Below are 26,900 nucleotides of genomic sequence, written 5' to 3'. Positions count from 1 at the left end.
ACCTCCTCGTATATGTTTCTTATCGTGATAGCGACCTAGCTGGCAGAGCAAGCGATCTCCAATTCCACAGTAATGATTATTGAGGGCAGTAAATTTGTATAAGGTTGTGAAGATGGAGACACTCAAGTTCGACCAATAGATGATGGAGTACACCACACCACTATTATATCACAGCTTGAGTGTCCCGCCCACCGCTTTTTCAGTTCACTGTCCCATCATAAAAACATTACCGCTTGCTTCATTTTACAATGCTAATAAAAACACACCATTACTTTCTCTAAACGTAATCCCAGTTTATTAGTCGGATTAAATAAGCGATTGTCTTATTTTAACTTTATTTTCCCTTTATATATTTTGTCAGTATATATTTTGAATGCACTTTTGTTTCTACTGCCCTTTTTACATTTCCTTATACCCCCAATTTTTGCCCCATTATCAATTTGAAAACAGTTGAGCGGTATGATAAACTTTATTTCATATCCCAGGCTTTTTTTCCCAAATTAGATTATCCCAATTAATTGTAAGAATTAGAATTATCTTTAATGTCATTGATACAATTTGTTTACAATCAGTTCAGACAAAGAACTCCTGGACAAACACTGAATAAACACTTAAAAGATACAAGTAATGTAGACTAAATATAAAAAATAAATAGGCAATTTTATTCTGGCTGCATGTCTGTAAACATTGAGCTTGTTAAGCTTATATAGGTAAGAATTTGTCTTTTTCCCCATTGGCTTTTAGGTGGGGTGGAGCACTTTGAGTTGCAATACATTTAAAAGGTGGTATACACAATTTTGAATTATTTAAGCGCTCAAAATGTTGTTTTTTACACTTCAAGATTCAGCCTTATTAATTCAAATGCATTTACTGTGAATCTTTCATTCAGACCTAGATTCAATTCATCTTGACTAACAAGGGGAAAAAAATGTAAACCCTATTTCACAGATTTTACACATGTGTTTTTAAACACACTTTCTCTGAAGCATGCTTCAAAAACTTTTTTTCTAGTGCTCCAGATTATTTACACGCCACCACAAAATCAGCTAAACTAAGTCCAAGTTGAAATATGCCTCACAAATGTCTCTGCTAGTAAAAACAAAAAGATGCAAATCCACCACAATGACGATTTTAAAGATATTTGCTAATTGAATGCAAAGAGATTTGGTATCATTTTCACCTCACCAACCTTCTTTTCCTTCATTAAATAAGGAGTAGCCTGTGTTTATTTAAAAACGAGTGTGACTTGGTTAATTACTGCATGCGAGGAGGCTCAGGCGTGGTCCCTTCTCTAGCATCTGACCTGCGTGAAAGGTCTTTTGATTTGGACTTAATGCTTCCACCAAAATAGAATGAATGTGTTGACCAGTCTGTTGATATTAGCTTCAGTACGAAGGGTGCTGCCTCAGTCGGACCTGTATAACCAGCTCGTTGAGGTCAAGTTAGACTCAGCCGCCCAAAAGTTTTAAAAATCTAAAACGGCCTTATAAAGTTTAGCTTACAAAACAAAGGTTACGATAATCTTGACTCATTCAATTCCATAACATAACATACATTTTCAGAAGCATTGTCTCTGGGTACCACACAAAAAATAAGATTTTCTTATTTTATTCAAAATAGATAAAAAATCAAATCAAAAACTATTATACAGGGTTTGGCACTGCTCATCGGGAATGATTTCAGGATGCCCGACTTCCTATTGCTGCCTCTTGTATCCAGCGAATGAGTGTGTGTCAACGGCCTCGTATGGCGGGCAGGCGTAGTGAATCAATGTGGTGAGAGTCACCAGCTATGTTCAAATAGTAATAGGCAAGTAACTGTTTACCAGAGCTTATTCTATCAGAAAAACATGACTAAGTCCCATCGTCTGGTCAGAGAGGGATGACGTTTTGTGCAAAGTCCCATCGTCATCGTAGGGTCAGAGAGGGATAACGTTTTGTGAATATCCCCAGGAACGCGGTCTCAAGGGAAACGTGATCGCCATGGTGACCCAAATTTTGTGTGATCACTTTAACAGAAACCTTGGATGCTGAAAAGTTCTTGCAACATTCATGAATTGTTCATGTATAGTTTATCAGTTCTGCAATAGAAGAGTTCAGTTCTTGCAATAAACAATTCTTTTGCAAGCAAAGTGTCTTTATGTTCATGGAAAGCATTGTTTAGATACAGTAAGTATCACAAATGCAAAAAGAAAAGCAATTAAGTCAAATTTCTGCTAGAAATGCATCCTTTCACAAAATGCTGTTTTTCTCAAAAGTTTTCTTGGAAACTAGTATTTTAAAGAAACTTAGCAACGTTCAACTGTTTTTTACCAAACAATGGTAAAAGCTAATAACATACAGTTTTTTTCTAATGAATGTTGAGGGTTCAAATTTTCTTTGGATATGCTTTAAATTAAACAAATTATTCTTTAGGCCTTCAAAAATGAGTCAAAGGGGCAAAAATTGCACTGGCTTTACCAGAGTGGTCTTGTTACATAAAGTCATTAATGGTTGTAATGAGCCCTTCAACTTTGCATAGAACCAATGTGAAAACAGAATCAGCTAATCCTCTTTCTGTTTGATCCGTTTATTCTTCTTGTTTTCTGTCTTCAATATCAGACACCTGCAAAGGACAATGCATTGAATCCCAGTTATTTTGACTATTATTCCTCAATGTTGTTCTTTATTTCGACGAGTATGCACTTTTTCCATCATTAATACTATCAGCGAATCATGATGTATTTCTTTGGATTACAACACCCTTTAGGGCTGATCTGCTTTTTGTAACTTGGGAGATTTGAGAAAAATAAAGGGCTCAGGGGAAGACTTTTAGAGCCCATTTGGAAATTTGTATTGTGAGGGATTTTTGCGTCATTTAAAAATTGTTTAATTGTTCAGTCCGGCTTTCAGTGTGTGTCTTCCGTTCGTTTGACTTCGACACCCCTGGCCCACAAGATAGACATAATTGAGTTGTACATATTCTGTACAGAAATATTTTAGTCAATTTCTCATATTTCTACGATGTTATTCAACAACAGTTACAACAATAAATAAATTAACAAAGAAATGAATTAATGAGAATGCCTGTATGTTTCTAAGATGAGCTTTCACTTAACTGTACAGCAGCAGCACTCACAAATGTGAAAAGTGTGTGTGGTCCATTCCAATGGTGTTTGCAGTGTCTGGCTAGCGTGCTGGATGGATGTTAACGGTGATGAGTGTGCAGCTTTATTGCGTGGGTGTGAAGGGATGCCTGGACCTGGACCATGCTTCATGTCTTTGTGGCAAGTGGCACATGCAAAGGAATCTATGATGCATCCTGAGAAGTTTTTTTTTTCCCACCCTGGTCACCTTAGCCGAGTGAGTGAAGCACTGAACGACAAAAACTGTGTCTGTAATGTCATTGACTACATGCTCAAAATTGTAATAAAACAAAGTTTGTTCCACTTACCACTCAAACTTGATAAACAGGCATTTTGCAATACTAATTAACAAATTGATCATGGATTGGAATTTGTTTATCCTAATGCAGAATTTAGGAGTACACCATCATGGTTATGTTTGATGCGCTGCACCCATCCCTCACAATTAAAGGAGGCACGCTAGTTGGTAACGTAAATTGAGGCAAAGTTCCTGAGTGTTTACTTTTCAGGTGCGTTTTGGTATGGGAGTTGTGCAGTAAAGAGGTAAATTGGAGGATTTGAATGGCGGGCAGATGCTGACAAGGGTCGCGTTGTCATTTGTGCTCAACTTCCGGTATTTTTCCATCTTCCATTTTCTCAACATTTCATTGAATGAAGACCAACACGGAGAACATGCGTCCATGACACCCAGTTGCTCTTCTTTTCTATATTTGGTTTAGTTGTTTAGTTTGACTTTCATTTGCTCTTCATTATTACGGTCTGAATTGTATCTTTCTGCAAATCATAGCAACTAAAACAAATCATTTACAAAGTGATCGTTTTTGCCATTCTAACATACATGTGTTGTTTGAAGCAGCCATAAAAGAGAGTGGATTAAATAAAGTTCCTGTTAACCCTGAATAACTAAAATGTGCAATGCAAATGTCTATTTGATCAATTTATCAACCATATTGTATTGATATGCAACGGAAGCACAACGGAAGAATTAAAGAAAAGAGTCAAGATAGGGATGTCGATTTCAGTATGGCTCTGGGGCTGGATATGGACTTACTATTCTCAGGCTTGCCGGCTAAGTAAGAGAATGTTGTTCTAATATTTCTAGCTTGGTTTTCAGCACTACGGTTTATCATCCAGCCTTCATCAGTAGCCTACCTTACATATTACAATCATGGATGACAATAAATCTTTACAGAGTACAACATATTTATCACAAACAAAGGGGTAAAAAAAAAAAGATGAACATGTCTGGCATTGGCTTCAAAGTCCGTGCCGTATGTTTAGATGGACACATGACGTTGCAAATGGCTATTTTCTGCTACTAAGTCGTTCGGTCCGCATGCTGGACGTCAGCTCTTCTACACATTAACTGCCCTCGAGCGGGCAGAAAAGAGCTTGGTTTGCGTCTACTTTAAAAATGATAACTTTTCTACAGAAATGCCTTTTAGATTCAGAAAAGTATAGATTAAATCTTTCAATGAGCCGGGTCCGATCTAGGGGCCGTATGTTTGGCATGTCTGGTCTCTGACATAATGTGTCGTTTGTCCCCAAGACCAATGCACATGTCTACAGCAACAGCATCGACATCATTAAAAGTTGTCCCTCATAATGCACAGCATATTCAATAGCAGGGGAAATATGCACAGTCGGCAAAAAAATTGTATGTTACATGTATGAAAATTGGAGGAGTTTCTGATTACATATCTGCAAAAGTGATAGTAAATAGTTAAAAGTCATATAAGTTGACAGGTATAATATAGAAACATCTTTAAAATTCTGCCTTGCCCAATTTAATCTTATAAATTTATCCCTAAAAATGTGAAAAATGAATCATACTTGTGTTCAAGTCAAGTCAAGTCATTTTTATTTGTATAGCCCTTAATCACAAAGAGTCTCAAAGGGCTTCACAGGTTATTTTTTTCAGACTATTATTACACCATCTCCTGATCTGGAACCAACATGACGACAAGGAAAAACTTAAAAAACCTCAACATGAGGAAAATGAAGAAACCTTGAGAAGAGACCGGACATGTTGTATCACCCTTCCAGGATTACCAGACAGCAAAGGATGTTGCAATCACAAATAATACAGAGATATTCTCCATGAAAAGTATAGGTCATTCATAAGCTATAGCGTAGAAGTGAGTCTAAAGCTTAGATTTAAACATTTCCACTGAGGTTGAAGATCGGATCTCAGGGGGAAGAGCATTCCACAACACCGGTGCCCGGATGGAGAACGCTCTCGAACCAGCAGAATACTTCTTTGCTCTTGGGATCACCAGAAGACCGGCGCTCTCAGAACGAAGGCTTCGGACTGGAACATAGGGGGAAATCAGATCTAAAAGATATGAGGGAGCAAGTCCATGTATAATTTTGTATAATACTAAGAGAACCTTGAAATCACATTTTAGGCTAACAGGGAACCAAAGCAGGTTAGCCAAAATCGGCGTTGATGTGATCGGACTTTTTTGTCCTAGTTAAAAGCCTCGCTGCGTCATTTTGTACCAGCTGAAGACTCTTGATTCTGGACTTCGGGAGACCGGAGAGTAATGCATTACAGTAATCGAGACGGGAGGTAACAAACGCGTGAACTATGATCTCCGCATCCGACTGAGACAGTATAGGACGAATTTTAGTAATGCTACAAAGATGGAAGAAAGCGGTTTTAGTAATTTTCTTCACATGTGTTTAAAAGGACAGATCGGGGTTGAATACGACACCTACATTTTTAACTGAGTCACTCTGTGTGATGTGACATTTGTCAATGTTCACAGCAGTTTTTGTGAATAAGTCGCGGCATTTAGATGGACCAATAACTAACATTTCGGTCTTTTCAGAGTTAATACACAAGAAATTGAGTGACATCCACTCTTTTATCTCAGTGAGGTAGGCCTCCAAATTTCCACTATTTAGTGTGGCAGATTCCTCCAATGGAAGATATGGTTGAGTGTTATCCGCGTAGCAGTGGAAACTGATATTATACTTGCGAATAATATCACCTAATGGAAGCATGTAAATGCTGAAAAGAAGGGGGCCAAGCACTGAACCCTGCGGAACACCACAGGTAACACTAAAGAGCTCAGATGTCATTTCGCTATATCTAACACAGTGCGTCCTATCTGAGAGGTAGGATCTGAACCATGAGAGGACGATTCCTGAGAGACCAATCCATTTTTCCAACCGTTCTAGTGAGATATTATGGTCCACTGTGACAAAAGCAGCACTAAGGTCCAGCAGCAGCAAAAGTGATGAAGCGCCAGAGTCCATTGGCAGTAGGAAATCATTGGTTACCTTAATCAGAGTTGTCTCAATAGAGTGGTTAGCCCTGAATCCTGATTGCATTTATTCAAAAAGATTGTTCTCGGATATGAAATCATTCTGCTGCTGTGCCACTACTTTTTCAAGTACTTTAGAAAGAAACGGTAGGTTTGACACAGGTCTGTAATTACATAAGCTTTCTGGATCAAGGTTGGGTCGTTTCAGTGTAGGTTTAATATCAGCAGACTTAAAAGCCGCTGGAACTACACCTGAGGAGAGTGATATGTTTATAATATTTAGAACTGAAGGTCCAAGGACCCCAAAAAGACCTTTAATAAGCGAACCTAAAAGTGGGTCGAACAGGCAAGTCGTCGATTTGGGTGTATTCACCACCTGTTTAAGATTATCGAGTGACAGTTCACTAAATCGGGACAAATTCCCTGGACAGCCACCATGTCGTGCATCTATAGATTTCAGTCCTTTAGTATGTGTTGTATTGATACTGTCATGGGCTGAATGGGTGGAACTATCTGGGATAATCTGTTGCCTTGGAAGCAATGCTACAGTGTCGAAAAGGACTTTGGGATTGTTCTTTTGTGACGCAATCACCTTCGAAAGGTAGGCTGATTTTGCCGAGGCTAGGGCCACTTCATACTTTAACAAGCTGTCACACCAGGTTTGATGGAAAACCTCAAGCTTGGTAGCGCGCCATTTTCTTTCAGATTTCCTGCATTCTTGTTTAAGGGATCTAGTTTCATCGGTAAACCAAGGCGTGCGTCTTTTAGGTCGTGATTTAAGCCGTATGGGCGCTACTGAATCCAGGATACTAGTCAGGGTAGCATTAAACTCATTCATGAGTGATTTGATAGAGCCTTTGTATGAAGGAAAGGATGCAACTGCTCCTGAAAGAAGATCGGAGAGCTCAGAAACTGTGCCAGTGCTTATATTGCGTCCGCTAAATCCTTCAGCTTTTTTAGTACTACATTTAAATAGCACCTCGAATGTAACTAAATAATGATCCGAGATAACGGTAGTACACGGTAACACCGTCATGTTTGAGGTTAAAACTCCTCGAGTCAGAACCAAATCTAGCGTGTTTTCATCTTTATGAGTTGGCAAATCAACCAGTTGATTAAAACCAAATACATCAATTAGAGACCGAAACGCAACAGTAAGTGAATTGAGTGGGGAGTTCATATGAATGTTAAACTCCCCAATAATTATTATTTTGTCTGCATAGGTTACTAGTTCAGACAAAAGTTCAGCGAATTCGTCCAAGAAAGCTGTGTATGGCCCTGGTGCGAAATAAATTGTTACTACATAAATGGACAATAGAGAGGACCGCATAACAAGAGCCTCAAACGCCTTGTAATTATTAGGGGTACGAGGAGTAAATTTGAGCGTTTTTTCGGAAATTAACGCTACACCGCCACCTTTCTTCAAAGGGCGTGCTATATGGCTGCTCACGTAGTCTTGAGGAGAAGCCTCATTTAAGGGTAAAAACTCATCCGGTCTCAACCAAGTTTCACATAGACCAATCAAGTTAAGTTTGTAATCACGAATAGTATTATCAACAAGTAAAGCTTTGGGAGCAAGCGATCTAATATTCAAAAGACCAAATTTTAGCTTTGTTGAATCGTTTAACGTAGCTGAAGTCTTTGTAGAGATCACCACAAGATGTCGCCGTTTGGGTGCTTTGAGTTTCAGATGTCGGTTGACCGGCAAGACCGCTGAAGAAATAATGGTGGAATTAGTCACATCTTCGTGTCCTTCTTGCTCCTTCGACTTCGCACGCTTCACACACTTTCCCGCACGACAACCCCGCCTCTGCTTTCTATCTTTACGGCGCCTTCGTTGTTTCGTAGGTGGAGTGGCTGACCATGGAGATGCCAGATGCCTTTGTAGCTCGTTCGTAGGCAGTGTAAAAAGTGCCCGAAAAGTCAAAATTTAGACGCCCACCCAATTGAATAAGTTCCTCCCGACTATAAGTCTTATTGGCCACGCATGTGTCCAAAAAAGAAAGCAAAAAAGATAAGAGAACGGTAGTAAATAGAAGGTTAGCTGGACAGCAACTAGCCACAACGTCCATACGCGCTGCCATGTTGGATCAGTTTTTGTGTATGTTTAAGCAGGTATAATGGTGTCAAATTTATGAAGGATAACAAACCTAATTTAATGCTGCTTTCAGTATCAATAAACATATGATGTGTTGTTTTTCTGTCATTTGCTGGTTTTGGCTGTGCAAAGAGAGAGTGGTCAAATCTTTGCTCAGATTTTGAAACAAGCTTTTTTTTAAAAGTTTGGCAAAAACGCCAGTTAAGTTTCAAGAGGAGCGTGTGAACAGTACTTAGTCTGTGCCAAGGACAGTGCAACACTGCCACCTTTATGATTGTGTGTATTACAGTGTAAATATGCCTTAAACTGGGGAAATTAAGGTATAGATGATAAAATCAGAGCGCTTAACTATTTACTGATATAAAATCAGCCAATGTCTTGAGCGTCCATATGGCAAATATTTTGTTGTTGAATACATCAAATTATTATTGTTTTAATTATTACTAATTTTGATATGGACATACAGTAAACTATTTATTAGTTATTCATTATCATTTATTATATTTTAAATTAACCTTTGTGATGCATCAAAGGTACTTTGGACTGAGGGAAAAAATCGTAGCGTGGTGGTATCAGAGAAGTGATTTGTGATTGCCCAGTCTAATTTTAAATCATTTACAAGCGAAGGTTGTCGTAATTATCTTTTTAAAAATAGTTTGCACTCATTGATCATCCTCCAATTCAACATCTACAATTCAAAAATTGAAGTCAGAATTACACAAACTTGGGGGGAAGATATCGGACATTTTATAGATACCCACCAGTTAGAGGGGCCATAGAGCTATCTCCGCCCGCGTTGTGGTGTGTTGTGTCATGTCCCTCCTCTTCAGTAGTGAAGCCGTCATTCACTTCACCATCAACCCTGTGTGATATTTGCTTCGGCCCTGCCCCTTAAAAACACAGAATAACAGAAAAGTCTCAGATAAAATCCCAGTGTGCATTGTATCGAGCCTGTTTACACGAACGGATTCCCTTACCACTTGTGTTAAACGCAGGCCGCCGTGTTATTCCAACAAGCAAGAAAGAAAACAATTACTGAAAATGAGGCAGAAGCAAGAGGAGACCTTGTGTGTAAAATAACAAAGACGTGCGACTGTTTGGATCTGATAAGCCATGTCGAGTGTTTCCTCTAATGCTTCTGAAAATAAACAGGCGGCCCGATGAGGTGAATGGAGGCTTGGTTCGGGGTCCTGACCGCAGAAACCGGGGAGCTTGTTTTAGGGGCCACGGTAGCCGGCAGCAGAAAAGGGCTCTCATCACAAGCCCAGGCGCCAAGTGGCTTAAACGGCTGCCTATGTGGGACAGGACTATCAACCTGCTGGAATACACGCTTCAGAACACACAATTGGAGCACGCCTGTCCAAAAACTCAGTTCTCAGGAGTTTCACTTTTAGGCAACCCCTGCTGCCCTTGTGAGGAATGGATGTAATCAATGATTTACATTTGAGTTCCACTGTTGCATACCCCTCAAATATGGTTTATAAAGTATTGTGTTTATCCGCCGTATATTGTAAAAACATTGTTAATAGGATCAGCATCAATTACAATTGTTGATGTAATGCGGTGGTCGATAACCACAGAGGGTCCAGTACCATGCTGTTGGTCGTTTGGTACCAGGCCGCAGAGAAAGAAAAAAAAAAGTTTATATTTTTTTGCTTATTCTGTATTCATCAGTGTGTATATGGTAATAGATTGCTGTATTGTGGTTGCCTTTTGGTGGTTTTCCCTACTTTGCGGATTATTCACCGTACATTGTTTTCTGCATTCTGGCTAAACAGAGAAAGAGGAACAGGGTTTTTTTCAGCCAATAAACCTGGACCTTTCCATCTGCTAAATTTGCTCTGAAGCCACATGCCTGTCTTTGGTGTTCCCTAGAACTCCCCTGGAAATTTATGAAAAATGTTTTATTATGAAAAAATATATGGTTTCTGTAAGACAGAAACGGAAGAAAAAGGCAGGTTCCCATAACGTGCACATGATGGTGGCAAAAAATTATGTAAAGTGGATCGGGTCCTTAATCCAAAAAGTTGTGCAATTAAAAAGACATGATTAGTTGTGATTGCTTCAGCAAGGCACGACTACATTGCCAAGTGCTGTAAGCACAACTATAATTATTCCCGAGATATTATTATTATATCTATCTTCTTCCGCCAAAATTCCTTGGGCAACTCCTCCCAGAGCTTTTGGAGTAGCCCAACGATCCATATACCGTATTTTCCGCACTATAAGGCGCACCTAAAAGTCTTAATTTTTTTTTCAAAAGCTGACCTTATGGCCTTAAAATACAGTGCGCCTTATATATGGCTCAATATTAAATCGCAAGGTCGCGCTACTTAGGCAACAGCCGCCGACTCGATTTTCCCCCGAACGTGGAGTAGTCCTCGGTGTATGCTGGAATTTATATACCGGCGTTTCATTGGCTAACCAATGTGTCATTCATCATTTGAATCGATCGCTATTGGCTAAAGTTATTCGGAGCCTCGGATATGCTAGAGGGCCGAAACAAACCCTGCAATTGGTCGAAAAAGATGTGTCAATCATCCGTTAAATCGATCGCTATTGGCTGAAGTTATTCGGAGCCTCGGATTGGCTAGAGGGCCACAACAAACCTTGCAATTGGCCGAAAAAGATGTGTCAATCATCAGTTAAATCGATCGCTATTGGCTGAAGTTATTCGGAGCCTCGGATAGGCTAGAGGGCCGAAACAAACCCTGCAATTGGCCGAAAAAAATGACTGAATAGGAAGCTTGCTAAACTACGCCATAAAGAAACATGTTTCATTAGTCTGTATTTGTAAATATTTGACTCTCCTGGATTTACTACACTCACGGTTGTAAGAAGACCATGATTGCGTATCATTATTGAACGTGAGAACTTAAGTGGGCTATGCGGCTTTATATTTTCCCGGTATCTTGTTTTAGAACGATCTTGATGTTGCTGTGATGAGTTGAGTGAATTAAACTCAATTCCAAGTGTTTATTGTCATATGCACAGTAAAGTTGCGTGCGAAAAAGAAAATAGAAACTAAGGAATGGTTGGCATTTCTTGAATCCCAAGACTTTAACCTTCCGAATGATATTCGAAATGAGGCATTTGAGTGACATCGTACGAACACCGCATCCGCACCTGTTTTCGACACATATTTGCGTCTTTGCAAGCTTTGGGAATGTTAAGGGGGTAATAAGTTTGACTGAACTATCTGACTGTTTTGTCGACATTCCCATTGTAGCGCCTTATAATCCGGCGCGTCTTATGTATGTAAAAAATGGGACCAAAAACTATTTTTTGGGGGTGCACCCTATAACCCGGTGCGCTCTATAGTGCGAAAAAATACGGTACCAAAAATTCCGGCCCGATCAGGACTCTCGTGCGACAATATGGATAAGCGATACGAGACCAAAAAAAAGTCCCCATCCGGAATAATGGGTTTTGAGAATCTCCCATCCGGAATACATGGGCCCCTACAAATCAATGGGTAGCCATGGCAACTAGGGCTTTCCTGAGGGTAGTCATAGTAATCAGGGACTGTCCAGGGTGGCTTGAGGGGGCCCGACCCACATTACCTTTAACCATGGGTAAATGGTGAATTCCAAAGAGTGTATGCTAGCGAGAGGATGTTAACAGTTATGCGCGCCGCCAGCAAAGTGTTGGGCTGGCACAGCCAGCCCAAGTATTTGCGCAAGCTAGCTGTAACACTGACGGCAATGGGTTGGGCTGGCATAACCAGCCCAAATATTAGCGCAAGCTAGCTGTAAACACTGTCGGCAATGCTAACTTCTTCATAGTAAAACATTTTGGTAATGGCTATATTTTAACGACTTCATATTTACAAATTATGCTAATGGACTCTTGTTGATGAGTTATGCTAATGGTACATGCCAAAAAGTGATGCTAACGGCTAAATGCTAACTTCTTCAGGCTAAAAAATTTTGGTATTTTCAATATTTTAACGACTTCATATTTACAAATTATGCTAATGGACTCATGTTGAGGAGTTATGCTAACGGATACATGCTAAAAAGTGATGCTAACGGCTAAATGCTAACTTCTTCATGCTGAAAAATTATTCTAATGCTAACTTGCTAACGACTCAGCAAATTGAATGGGCTCAATGCATTACTGATGGGCCAATTCAAACAGAATGGCTCATTCCTTTCGAACATGTACATTTTAATTTTTTTTATGTGTATTAACAGTGTTATTACTATGTTATTACCGTGAATGTGATTTTTAGACCTCCACCAGGCATATCCTTGTTGCTAACGGTTATGGGCCCATCTCAAATGAACTTGCCAGTACTGGGGGGTGTGGGGGGCGGAGTCTCCCCACGGAACCAAGTAAAAAATTTACAAATGCATCTCTCTGAGTTAAAAACTTTATGCTAACTCTTAATGCTAACAACTCAGCGCTACCGGTTCTTTACCAACATCTGCCAGATCAATCACAACTCTTACAATTGCCGCGGGAATTGTCTAGTTATTTTTAAAATCATAATTTGTCAGTACTGAAGATATTTGTAAAAAAATGTACGGTGCTTTTATTTTTCAAACGAATACTTGGAGCTGTAAATTGGATTGGTTCTTGATTTATAAATAAAAGAATAAATGAATAAAATAATAAACAAATAACAAATGAATAAATGAGAATGCCCGTTGGTTTCTAAGATGTGCATTCCCTTTACTGTACAAGGACAACAGCAAGGACCACGAAAAACAAGAGATTACTGTACACACTTTTTTACACCCCAAAATAACCTAAAATATCAAGGTAGTAGTGACAATTGATCAGTCGACAAATATTGCTGAACTCATTTGCTCAGCACTGGATGTGAAGGGAATCAGACCTGTAACAGGGCAGTGAGAGGGGGGGGGTTTAAGGGTTATTGTTCTATCTTCGTTATTCATTATCCATTATCGGTCAGTTCATAATACGCTACAAAGCCTAGGAGCCGGGACACTTACTCTCAGCCAAAAGGCCAAGCTAAGGTCCTAGCCCTAAAGCCTTGCTGCGATCATTGCGAATGCACCGTTCCCGGAGGTACTGCAATACCGGGCCGATGCGTGGAGTGGACAGAGCAAGCTCTTATTCCATCTCCGGGTTGCAAAAATCAAAGATCATGGCTACTACACTAGCATGCAAAAATCAAAGATAACAGTCGAACACCGTGGTGTCGCCGGCATGCTTAGAGTGCCGAAACTAAACCACCAGGCCACTTGGATTGCAGATGACATAGGAAAAGACATTCAAATATAGCTTGTCATCACACATTTTTTTAGTCACAGTGTCATGTTTTGCAACCTTCAATGAAGCATTATGGGAAAGAGTTCAGCCAAAACAATGTTGTACAACGTGGTACTGTGAGAAAAAATAGTGTGATGAAGAGATAAAATCTAATGTATTTTTGCTTTTCATACAGATCTCTAGTGGTTTAGTGTTTACACAGTGCATTTGGGCTTATTGTTATTACTACTAATTATATTATTGGGCCGGGCTGCGACAATAAAACCCGTTCTGTGATACAGATGTAAAGGATAAAAGTTTTATTGTCTCACATTCATTTTCAAGTCATCCCCAAAAGCGCCCGTTTTTAACCCTACTTAAATCGCGCCTGCACGTATTATGCTCCATTTGGTGATTGACAGCTGCTTGTTTTGCTTCAGTGGCCTGTGTCCCTGTTGCCACTCCGCGTTAGCAATATACGTGCATGTGTGAAGGTGGCGAGATGCGAGTTTCTTGCCACATAGAATGGCACATAACACGTTGCTTGTCAAGATGACTAATAGCCAAAGGGCAAAAGGTCTCACTGTGGGGTGTTAACAGCAAGCCTGACAGCCGCACACAAGACTAAAATGTGAGCTGGCCAACTTTGTGTCCAATGACAGAACGCATTGTCCCAGAAAGTTTCATTCAACTGGTATAGTCAAGGTGAAGCTTCACTGTGAAAGCAAGCAAATCTAGAATTACCATGTTCTCCGTACTGTGTGCTGCCGCACCTAAAACCCACAAATTGGCCAGAAAACTGAAAATGCGCTCTGTAACTCGGTGCGCCTTATATACCACAAAATACGATGGATACGATTGGACATACATACAGTATTTATACATGTGCATTACTACACGAGTTTTTACGTTATCCTGCCGTATTTTTCAATGATTGATTAATCGAAAAACATCAATGACCTTAATCGCAAAGCATTAAATGGAATGGGTTTCGAATCTGGATCGCAGCTGTGACAGCAGACACCACAAGACCACCAGCAATTCTTTTTTTTTTTTTTTTTTTCCGGGGGTTAAGTTTAAAAAAAGTCCTGTGATTGACAAAACCCGCAAAGAAGAAACATTTATTTATCTATGAGATAACAATACCCTAGTATATACGACTGGAACCAAATAACAAAACAAAACACAGAATTGCAGTTTAATAAATGGTCTTTATTGTCATTACAAAATAGCACAACTAAATTGGAGGGCTCCTTTCAGTGTAAGAAAGTTGGCTAACTGCACGCTAGCGTCGAGGATCCTCGGATTGTGCCAGGTCTCCACGATGATTCAAATATAACTGTCTTGAATGTAGAGGTTTTTAACTAGTATTTATGGGTAACGGATCTGGCGTTAGTGCGATACGGGCGGTGGTGGTTTTTGAAAGTTGTTACATAGTCTAGCCGCAGTAAGCAGGACCTACAGCCCTGCTATACCTTTCTTTTCCTAAACCCCCTCATTCACTTCCCAGACCCAATAACGATCCACGCACCACCCGGTGGTGATCAGCATTTGTTTTTGCTCTTCTTACTTTCCTTACAGTTATTTGATGAGTTTCTGTCCAATATAACGAGCCCCTAAAATACTAGCTGATGCTGTTCATCGCAGTTTGTTTTGGTGGATCCATTGACTGGGCCCGTGCCCAGCTGTTTCACTGAATACATACACTAGCCTATCACAGTCGCACACAAGCACCCCCACCCAACACACACAAAGACACACCCATTCGCCATGTAGCCCTGTGATAGAATTTGCTGTGTGTGGTCTGCTACAGAACAAAATGCACGATGAAAATCCGAGACTTATCGAAACAGCTAAAAGTAAATTGCGATAGGGCAATGGATAACTGGATCACACTATGTTAACTTTCCAGAAACCAATATTAAAGAACAAAGAAAACAGAAATTTCCTCCTGAAAGATAAAAAAAAACACATCAGATACACCAAAGAGTTGTTTCCCTCATTGCGCTTCTCCTTGCTCTAACCTTCGTTCCTGTCACCGAGTAAAAATAATATGATCATGAGACAAAATGGAATCCATTTTTGCATATCTTTACCACTAGTGGTTTAGGGGTAAGGTTTCCACGTGCTTTCCGCTGCAACCCGGGTTCTAATCCCGTTGCAAACTATGTTCAAAATTTTGATCAATTACACTTTTCCACTGCTCAATCATTGCAGTAATATATATAGTATAGCTCTTACTGTAGTTTTAATTTAATTCTCTGAATGATCCAATGAGCCTTATAAATGAAAAATAAGTGACAGTGACAGAAGGCTGTGCCTTATAACCCTTTACATTACGCAAAGGAGGAAAAATGTGGAATTTGGTGTGAACCGTTCTTGATTGACTGCCTGCAACGTAGATGCGAAGCTTGTGGCCATTTTGTGTTTGTCCAAAAAACGTTAGCAGAAGCACATTGCTCGTTCCATTAGCTTGCATGGATAAACTATGTACAAAGTTTTACGTTATACATTTTCCTGAGATGTAATTTCAAAAGAAAAACACAACTATCAAGCACATCATTATGTTCCATTTAGCCCAATTTGGATAACGTACCTTCTAATAATACCGTTTTCACGTCGGCCTCACAAAGCTTTATTAACGCTGTGCAAAAGGCCATTTAGAGCGGAGCCAACGAGTTTACGTGGGCCTGGCAGACGTGGCGTTTTCCGACATTCCTGGGCTGTTTGTTTTAGCCAATTTAATACGGTGCTAGTGGGGCAGCCATGCCCACCCTGTAAAGGGTGAATGTGGAATGTCAGGCCAGTAAAAGAAGACCACCAATCAACAATTTGCTCTAAACTTTTCATAATGAGTTACAAGGACGAAGATTATATTTCCGTTTGAATCAAATTTCCACATGAAAAATCATGTGCCAATGGCTCATTGTGTTACCAAAAAGTACTTTTTTGTCTTAACCACTATAGTATATTTCGTTAACCGATGCCCTGTACAATCCAAATTTGAATACCGTATTCTTGAACTGGTTTTGTTGGTGGTTATGCCAGTCTTCATTTGGTATGCAAAGCCTCACATATTCCTATTCCGATTGTAGCTGGTGTTGACAAAACAATCATGAATAATTATTCTAATGCCTCGCCTTGGTATCTATTTTCCCGCAAACTGACAGATTTGGGACATTTTGTCTCTTGGCGTCAATCCAGACATGTGTGCTGGCCTACTTAAGGGCTCCCTGCATGTGTGCTATCATAGCAGCAGCGTATTATAAAGGAAAATTCTGTGATAACCAAACAGGTTAAGCAATATGCTGCTTTTCTAGAAGACTGGCAATTTTGTTTTACTTCAGTTTGTCTCTTTTATAAATGGATCTAAATGTATCCATTTAAATTACCAAATGAATCCCGATTTATGTGTGTGCATATGTGTGATTTATAGGCTCCGAATCGTCTGAACAGATTTTCGTGAAAATTTACAAAGTTGTACTTAAGGCCTCCACGAGTGTCTTTAGGTATATTATGTGTCAAGGCAGCCCCAATGAATACCAAAAAAATCCATAAACATTTGCCTTTGTGTAGCTACTTCTAGATCACCAGTGGTGCAGATGACATATGAAAAGGCATCAGAGGTGGCACAATGGCTTTTCAATGTTGTATGAGAATATTGGAGAAGTGTTTCACCTGATGGGTAACAGACAAAAGGGTCAAACCACAAAGTACAGCTCTCTCAGTTCATGGAAAATGTCGTCAAAAATAATAATATAGTGATATATTAAATGCAAATTCTCATTATACCTCAAAAGTAATGTTTTTATTTGATGTCGGATCTATAACAAACACAATGGAAATGTATTGGCGGTGAATCATTATGAGACAGGGTTAACTCCAAATCTATTATGAGGTTCACATTTGTCTTTGATCATGACAAGAATGGAGCGAAACAACAAACACAGAGAACAAGAGATGAAACAGGGGAGCCATTTGTAGTGTAGATAAAGTACGTAACGAGCAGTGCTCAAGTGCATCAAAAGAGACGAATTAAAAGCAATCACGGAAAGAAAACTGGATGTGAAACCTTTGGATCTATATCACTCCTGAGCACAATGTGATTTTGATAGATATCATCAGGCAGCCAAACCATTTTGATTATGTTGCAAACCAAAGGAGAAGCACCGAAGCACGTGAATAACATCCTTTTAAAAATGTTGATGACAACCTTGTGAATATTGTTTACAAAGAATATAATACATAGCATTCCAGGGTTATCACATAATAAAAACTAAAAAGAGAAAAATAACATGAAGAATGTTAGAATAACGAGGCAGAACTATTTACAAGGTAGTTGCTGGAGACCCAAGTTGTAAGTACATAGTGCATAGACCCTGTACCGGTCTGTCGTCGTGAAGAGGGAGTTGTGCCGAAAGGCAAGGTTCTAGATCTACCGGTCGATCTACGTTCCTACCCTCACCTGACCGAAAGAATACAATCTCGGATACAAGTGGCTGAAATTAGTGTCCTCCGCGAGGTGGCTGGGCTCTCCCTTAGAGATAAGTTGAGAAGCTCAGTTATCCAGCATGCTCGAGAGACTATGTCTTTAGGCTGGCCTGGGAACGCCTTCCGTCGGATGAGATGGAAGAAGTGCCTGGGGATAGGGACGTCTGGGCTTCCCTGTTAACGCTGCTCCCCCCGCGACCCGACCTAGGGTAAGCAGAAGATAATGGATGGATGGATGGATGGAAATATAACTTATCGGGTCGTTACATGTGGGGAGATGTTTTTTGTTTGGTTTGTTTTTTCTAAGACTTTGTAAGTAGTGCAGCAGTCATGTATTTACCATTTAAAGAGTTAAATGGTTGTGACTCAAATTTGGAGTATGACAGCAGTAGATGTCTCAAATATGGGTCACTAACTTTTTTTAAACTAAGCGTTACTGTTAATGATTGGCATGGAGGTCTACCAGTTTCATATGCATTTCTAAAATGACAGCTTATCATGTTATTGTTTTGTTACTGTGTCATTACCAGGTTGTAATCATTGGAAGTTGAGTTTAAATATCGGACACAAAAACATCATCCCAGTCAAAAATAAAATAACCTGGAAAATCACAATCACCCATAACTGGTGAACTATTTTCATAACCTGTATAGGGTAAGGACATTTAAATCTTTTGGGTTGTTCAAGAAGTGCTTAGATATTTTTACAAAGCTTTGTTTTTCTTTTTTAAAAGACTACATTTAGATAAGTTAGAAAAAAAACCACAAAGTTTACAAATACTATTAGTTTTGAAGGCTTTCTGCTGGTGAGAGAACTTTATGGACAAAATGTATTGTTCTACTTCACACCAATGGCAACTAAAAGAGCTTTTTCTGCCTGTAAATTGGCACTCATGAAGGTAAGATTTCGCTATAATGATAATAAGATTGACAATAAAGGTTTCTTTGTGCTTTAATTTAGATGTCTCTGAATCATATAGAAAAAAAAATGTAAATTGTAAAAAAATGTAAATCTAACATCAATATCTTAAAACTTTTTGCAATGCACTTTGGAGGGGTGAATCCTGTCATTTATTTTAAATGACAATTATCAAACTTTGTTTCTTGATGAAAAGCAATTGGGTAACAACCAGACTTGTATCCAGTCAATCAATTGAACATATTTCTTCAAAACACATGGCATTTACCTTTTTACAGTGATCTAATAGGTCCTTTGCTTAGATAACAATTGGATTGGAGGGTTTTTTCAAATCATAGTGGTATACTGTACACAGATGGTCTACAAATTTTCTGGGATTCCTCACCAATCAGCTATTTGAATAACATGTAGATACCAGGAGAGATTGCACCAACGATGTTTTGCATCGTCACCAAGTAAATCTGGGAAAATGAAAAAAAAAACGGTCAAATTAAATAACAGGGACTCTATTACAACATAATTGTCAAACCACTGTTGGACAAAAAGGGATTTATATGTTAGTAAAATGTCCTGGTTGTCCCATATACAGTATTCCAAGAAAGGAAAGCCTTGCCTCTATAATGAATTGCAGAATGAAGTTACTCCCCCTAGTGGAGAAATATTTGGAACTCCTTTAGTCATCTTTTAGTTTTAACACAAGAAAAAAAGTTTACATTCCATACTACATTACGTGAAAACAAACAAGGTCAAGTCATCAACAAAATGCCAAAAACTGAATATGTAGCCCATATGCTTTTAGGCAGAGGGAAGGACAGCTACTGGTCTAATTCTAGATTTGATGAATGGTAAAATAATAGAGGTAACACCAAAGTAAAAGTTTATTTAAACAAAAGCCGGCAATTAAATGAACAACAGACAAGTCAAAAGACAACATTTGTCATAACTTATACTAAAGGAACCCTCTTATTTGGTTTAAGATCTCAGTAAATAAATCACAAGTTTGTTTTATCTTAGTTTATCAACCCTGTTGTATTTCTATTTCAGTTTAATGTCTGTTGATTTAGTCTTATTTGGCTTGATCAATTATTGGTCAGAAAATTTCCATTTATGAGCAGTGATTGGGAGATTCAATGTAACTCTGTTTCATGTTAGAATTTAAAGTCTCACAACAACACAGTTCAAGTTTCAATGACAATTCAAATGAATGGCAGGGAGTTTCATCAAATAGGCTAAGAAAACACCATTCTGTAAAATTATATAACAATGTGTTAAATCTTTTTACATAAGGTTTAGTGTGAAAAAAACACGTGAAAAGATATAATATTGTCCTTTTAATGTCACGCATAAGTCGTACCGGGGTATAAGCTGCATTTCTGCCCAAACTATAAAAAAACTGGGACTACTGTCCTTAAAATACGGTATACATTTGGCATTTTCCCATTTGAGCACTTCAACTTTAAGAGAACATATTGACAGGAGACTGTCCTGACTCTGAGGTGCAATCTCTTGGTGACCCACTGCCACCCATCCCCGCCTTGTCACCCTGAATCATTTCACCTCATTACCTGAGTTAGTGTATAAATAGACGTATTTTCTAACCACCCACTGCTTTAACAACCCATGCCTCCAATTAACCGCCTTGTGACTGTAGGGCCTTGTGTGCCTGCTCTCCGGGTCTAGAGTTAAGTCTGCTGCACTACACCCTTGCGCTCCACTCCGTTACACCTCCACATTCATTAACTGAAGCCGTAGGTCTCCAGCCGGGTTACGTATAGCTGTGCGTCCAGCCGTTCTTCCGCAGGATTTATTGGGTGATCCCGAGAGTTTACAATGTGTCCAGAATCACCTGAAAACACTGTTTGACAGGGAAGCATAACGCTAGTTGGGTGAAGTTGGGCAAACGATGTGTACCTCCATGGCGAACAACCGCTAAGGATGTCCAAGTTAAATTTGCTTGAATTGAATAAGTTTACTTTCTAAGGGAAAAATCTACTTATGTGGACAAAAGTATAAATGGTCTGAAATAGTGACAGAAAATCTAATATAGTACAATGTGTTTCTGTACCACGGACTGGTTTAATGCTGGTCTGACAATAATCTCAAGGCCCAATAATAACATTAGCTACCTGAGTAGCCTGTGCATCAAAATTGAAAACAGCTATGGGTAATTGGGATTCAGGAATTTAAAATTTTAATTGGCATAAAAAAAATGATTGACTTGTCATTGACTATGTCTTCATTTCATATTTATTTAGATTTTTAAGTGTATTTAATTATGTATTTTTAATAGAATAACTTGATTGAGTTAGTTTTGTATGTATTTATGTTACTCATTATTATATCAACAATGTCCAGGATAGCTCTAACCGCAGCTGCACTTGCCAGACTTGAACCCATCTGGAAGGACGAGAACATAGCAGTGACATCAAAGATCAGACTCATGCAAGAGCTGGTTGCTTCTATCATGGACTCTCAACAGCAAAACTGGAAGAGAAAATCCAGGCCATGAAGATGCGATAGTACAGGAAACATCCAGTCATAAGCTACATATCCCATGAAACAAATGAAAGGGTGCACAACATCATGTTTTCCGCTCTCCTTTGAGTTGTTTCCATCGTGTCACGTTTTAAAACAGTGACTACAAAAGATAAATGGCAATTACGAATATAGTATTAAGTACTACACCAAAAGAAAAAGGCGAACAAGGACTAAGTATTAAAAAATGTGAGCTCTATTTTTCACAGCAACAGACTCTTGTCCTTCTCAAATGAAACATCTCTATGAGCTCTCTCTTGGAAGTGAACGAACGGAGCCAGTTCCCCATCAATCAACAGCTGGTTTTTCCCTGAGACGCCTTTTTTCTCTTGTGATTGGTCAACATGCATTTCTGTGTTGTTGACTTTAAAATTTGTTGAGCATAAAAACGGTTAAAGTTGTTTTGTATTTAACTTTTTTGTAGCTCTATGAATATTTTAATTGTATTTCCTGTGCTTTTTAGTGTTAATGTGTTTATATAAAAATCCACAAGTTTATTTTTCTTTCTTCTATTATCCCTCTTTTTCCCATTTGTACTTGTATTTTTTCTTTTCTTTTCTTTTTTCCTTTTTAATTTATCAAACTCACTTTATATTGTTTACTGCTGATTGTTAGTTTATCATTTTGTTGCCCGTTTATATTCGTTACACTTCAAGAGTCGGATCCCAAGAGCCAAGAAGAGATCCGCAAGTTCGAGAACGTTCTACATTCGGGACCCAGTGCTGCGGAATGGTCTTCCCCCTGAGATTCGATCTGCAACCTCAGTGGAACTGTTTAAATTTAGGCTTAAAACACATTTATATTCGATAGCTTATGAATGACTTATATTTCCTGTTGACAATATATGTGTATTATTTGTTACTGCAACATCCATTGCAGCCTGGTCATCCTGGAAGGGGGACTACCTCAGTGTGGTCCCTTCTCAAGGTGTCTTCATTTTCCTCATGTTGAGGTTTTTGAGTTTTTCCTTGCCCTCATGTAGGTTTTAGGGGATGGTGTAGTAATAGTCTGTGGTTTGCAATAATCTTTGGTCTGTGCAGCCCTTTGTGTCATGATTACTCATTACACTCACCTGTGCCCGCTCGTTGACGCCAGCTGCTGCTGGTTACCTGATTGGTTCCCCCTCCTATTTAAGCTCAGTGCTCTCACATACAACAACTTATTTTTAAAGCAACAGAGTAAAGAGTAATTCAGTTACTAACTCTGTTACTTTTTGGAAGAAGTAGTGGATTCAGTAATTATAACTAATTGCTTTTTAATGTAACGTGCCAACACTGATTATACACCACAATCAAAGAACAAACCTGTTTTACAGCTCAAACCTTTACTAAAAGCATAACTGTCAACATATACTGGACTGTCTCAGAAAATTAGAATATTGTGATAAAGTTCTTTATTTTCTGTAATGCAATTAAAAAAACAAAAATGTCATACATTCTGGATTCATTACATATCAACTGAACTATTTCAAGCCTTTTATTATTTGAATATTGCTGATTTTGGCTTACAGCTGAAAAAAACTCAAAAATCCTATCTCAAAATATTAGAATACTTCCTCAGACCAAGTAAAAAAATAATTTTATAACAGCAAAACTAAATCAAACATTTGAAAATGTCCATTGATGCACTCAGTACTTGGTTGGGAATCCTTTTGCAGGGATTACTGCATCAATCCGGCGTGGCATGGAGGCAATCAGCCTGTGGCATTGCTGAGGTGTTATTGATGCCCAGGATGCTTCGATAGCGGCCTTCAGCTCATTTGCATTTGTAGGTCTGGTGTCTTTCATCTTCTTCTTAACTATACCCCACAAATTCTCAATGGGGTTCAGGTCAGGGGAATTAGCAGGCCAATCAAGGACAGTGATGCCATGGTCAGTGCACCAGTTACTGGTGGTTTTGGCACTGTGGGCAGGTGCCAGATCATGCTGGAAAATGAAATCCTCATCTCCATAGAGCTTTTCAGCAGATGGAAGCATGTAGTGCTCTAAAATCTCTTGGTACACAGTTGCATTTACTCTGGACTTGTTGAAACACAGTGGACCAACACCAGCAGCTGACATGGCTCCCCAAACAATTGCTGACTGTGGGAACTTCACACTGAATTTCAAGCAACTTGGATTTTGCTCCTCTCCAGCCTTTCTCCAGACTCTGGCGCCTTGACTTCCAAATGAAATGCAAAACTTGCTTTCGTCTGAAAAGAGGACTTTGGACCACTCTGCAACTGTCCAGTGCTTCTTCTCCATAGCCCAAGTCAGACGCTTCTTCCGTTGTCTTGAGTTCAGAAGTGGCTTGACCATGGGAATACGGCTATTGTAGCCCATTTCCCGGACACGTCTGTGAACTGTGGCTTTTGATACCTGGACTCCAGCTTCAGCCCACTGTCTTTGAAGCTCCCCCAAATTCTGGAAGCGGCTCTTCTTCACAATTTTGTTAAGGCTGCGGTCATCTCTCTTGGTTGTGCAGCGTTTCCGGCCACATTTTTCCCTTCCAACAGACTTTTTGTGGATATGCTTTGAAACTGCACTCTGTGAACAGCCTGCTCTTTGAGAAATTTCTTTTTGTGTCTTACCCTCCTGATGGAGGGTATCAATGATGGTCCTCTGGACAGCAGACAGATCAGCAGTCTTCCCCATACTTGTGATTTAGTTTACTGAACCAAGCTGAGTGTTTTTAAGGCTCAGGAAACCCTCGCAAGGTGTTTCGAGTTAATTCGATGATTCAGGTGATTAGTTGAATAGCCTACTTGTATACTTTTTCATGATATTCTAATATTTTGAGATAGGATTTTTGAGTTTTCTTAAGCTGTAAGCCAAATTCAGCAATATTCAAATAATAAAAGGCTTGAAATAGTTCAGTTGATGTGTAATGAATCCAGAATGTATGACATTTTTGTTTTTTTAATTGCATTACAGAAAATAAAGAACTTTATCACAATATTCTGATTTTCTGAGACAGTCCTGTATATTTGCTCCGTATATCATACGTTTTTTTATCATGTCAAATCATTTGCCGAATAACAACTTTTGTACGGGAAAAATAAATTCATTTGTGTTAAACCGATCTCATCTTGCCCACTTTGGCTCTTATATCCAATCTGTAACGTATATTAAGCAACACTACATTGACTGCAAGAGGGGAAAGAACAAAGAAAGATGCTGAGAGAATTATTTGTTAGTTAGTTGTTGTTGTTAGTAGGTAAATATGAAATGAATTGGGGCGGCAGTAGCTCAGGAGGTAGAGCGATCATTTTAGGATTAAGGGATCCCAGTTCGAATCCCGGCTCGTCCGCGTTACATGCCGAAGTGTCCTTGGGTAAGACACTGAAACCCAAATACCCCCAATAAGCAAGTTAGCGCCTTACATGGCTGCACAGATCACGGACGCTATTGGGAAATGTGAAGCACAATGTAAAGCGCTTGAAAAGCGTAATATAAATGCAGATCATTTCATTTCATTTCATTTCAGTAGGTAAATAAAATAAACTTGTTTACACAAATCAGCTTTACTTTTCTATTCGAAATAGTCCGTCTTGCTGTGGGTAAAAGGTGTCTTGTTGTGTTTGCAAGGTTTCTGATTGCTTAATAAGGGGAATTACAATCATCAACAAGGGGAGCAATTGAGGTTGACGCGGATGTAAAAGTACTGTATATACGTTATTTATTTTGATTTTTTATAAATAATTACCGTACCTTTAAATGATAATAAGGGGGAGACAGTTTAGCCAATCAGAATGCAGAATACAATGCACTATGCCTTGAAAATGCGAAACCGTGAAAAGTAAACCTTTGTAGTATTTTGTAGTATTTCTGTAGTATTTTTGTAGCATTACAATAGTTTGATTTTTGTAGTATTTCATTAGTAGTATTTACGTAGTATATGTGTAGTATTTTTGTACTACTTTCACAGTAGAATTTTTGCTGTACTTCTGTCGTAGTATTATTGTACTATTTTTGTAGTATTCCCATAGTATAATTTTTTGCTGTACAGCTGTAGTATTTCTGTGGTATCACAGTAGCTTTATTTCTGTAGTATTATTATTTGTGTTATTGTTGTTATAATAATTATTTTTTAGTATTTCTTAAGTAAAATTTCTGTTTTGGTGTTTTTTTATGATAGTATTGTAGAAGTATTTGTCTAGTATTTTTCTAAAAGTATTTTTGAAGTATTTCAAAGTAGGATTTCAGATGTATTTCTATGGATTTTCTGTCGTTTTATAATATTGGTGTACCTGCAGTTGTATTTCTGTAGTAATTCTGGGTTAATATTTCTGGAGTAGTAATTTGTATTATAATATTATTGTAGTAGTGTTTTTGTTGTATTTCGATGGTATTTTATCTTTTTAAAATGACAGCAAAATGATATATGAGGTCCCTGTTTTTAAGAACCAGATTTGATAAAGTTTTCTACTCATATAGTAGTATTTCTGCGGTAGGAATTATGTTGTAGACACGCAAACGAACAATAGGGACAAAGTTGGCTAAGCGGACCTGATGATAAAAACCTGAGACGCCGCAGTTTGCCCATCACTGGACTAAACTATTATATTTCTCTGTTTATCAGGATGACATCACTCGTTACCCAGAAACAGTGTGGTTCCTGTATTTTCTGTTGTACAGTTACATTTGACAGTCTAGATTGCGGGCGTTTACGCTTTAAGCATGTACGAAGTGAGAGATAAGCAAGAATAAGAAAACCCCTCTTTTCTTTAGCAAGTCCGTCTATTTTGCCTCTAAAAAGCAGTTCTTCAAAGTTTTACAATTCATTTTATAAATTCGTATCCCCTGTTGTGCATAGTCATCTCATATTGACTACATGCCGGGTTACCTGAAGAGGACACAACACAGGAAACAAAATGTTTATGTATTATTAAGAAGGGAAACAAATACAGGTCATCTTGGGAGCCAATTTCAAATAGATAAAAGAGAGCAACAACCTGAATAAGCGTACGATATAGTCTCACTGACATGGTATGCCTGGTAATGTCATTAACAACCTAACATATTAGGAGTTATTCAGATAAATCTAGCATAAAGAACATGCTTACCAAACTATCAGTTTCATTCCAAATCACTAAATCCAATTAGATCTCATGTCAATTTTACTCAACTCCTCCAATTGGGGAGGTTGATACTGCGCCACATCCACCTTCCGCTTCTACGTCGCTTAGGTTACCTTCTTTCTGCTGCTCGATTTTCGTCTTCAGCTTGTAATCTGCAGAATCTGATTTTATTTTTGTTGCCAT

The 26,900-nt window shown here is 38.7% G+C and overlaps 1 protein-coding gene and 1 pseudogene across 1 annotated transcript; both read right to left on the bottom strand.

Annotated features, from left to right (window-relative positions):
• Positions 1–1,696: 1,696 nt before the first annotated feature.
• Positions 1,697–26,900, bottom strand: LOC148373840 (uncharacterized). The gene is made up of 4 exons (XM_088320667.1): positions 26,804–26,900; positions 9,256–9,384; positions 6,989–8,109; positions 1,697–1,789 (listed from the first exon to the last, which is right to left on the bottom strand). Exons 1-4 carry the CDS (start codon positions 26,898–26,900, stop codon positions 1,697–1,699), a joined length of 1,440 nt encoding a protein of 479 aa, XP_088176793.1.
• Positions 13,510–13,646, bottom strand: LOC148373841 (U2 spliceosomal RNA; annotated as a pseudogene).

The sequence above is a fragment of the Urocampus carinirostris genome, chromosome 1 (genome assembly GCF_059441175.1).
Source record: "Urocampus carinirostris isolate Australia breed hairy pipefish chromosome 1, RoL_Ucar_1.0, whole genome shotgun sequence".
In the NCBI taxonomy this organism is placed as follows: Eukaryota; Metazoa; Chordata; class Actinopteri; order Syngnathiformes; family Syngnathidae; genus Urocampus; species Urocampus carinirostris.
Note: the sequence above shows the minus strand (reverse complement) of the source record. Positions and strands in the feature narration are given on the sequence as shown.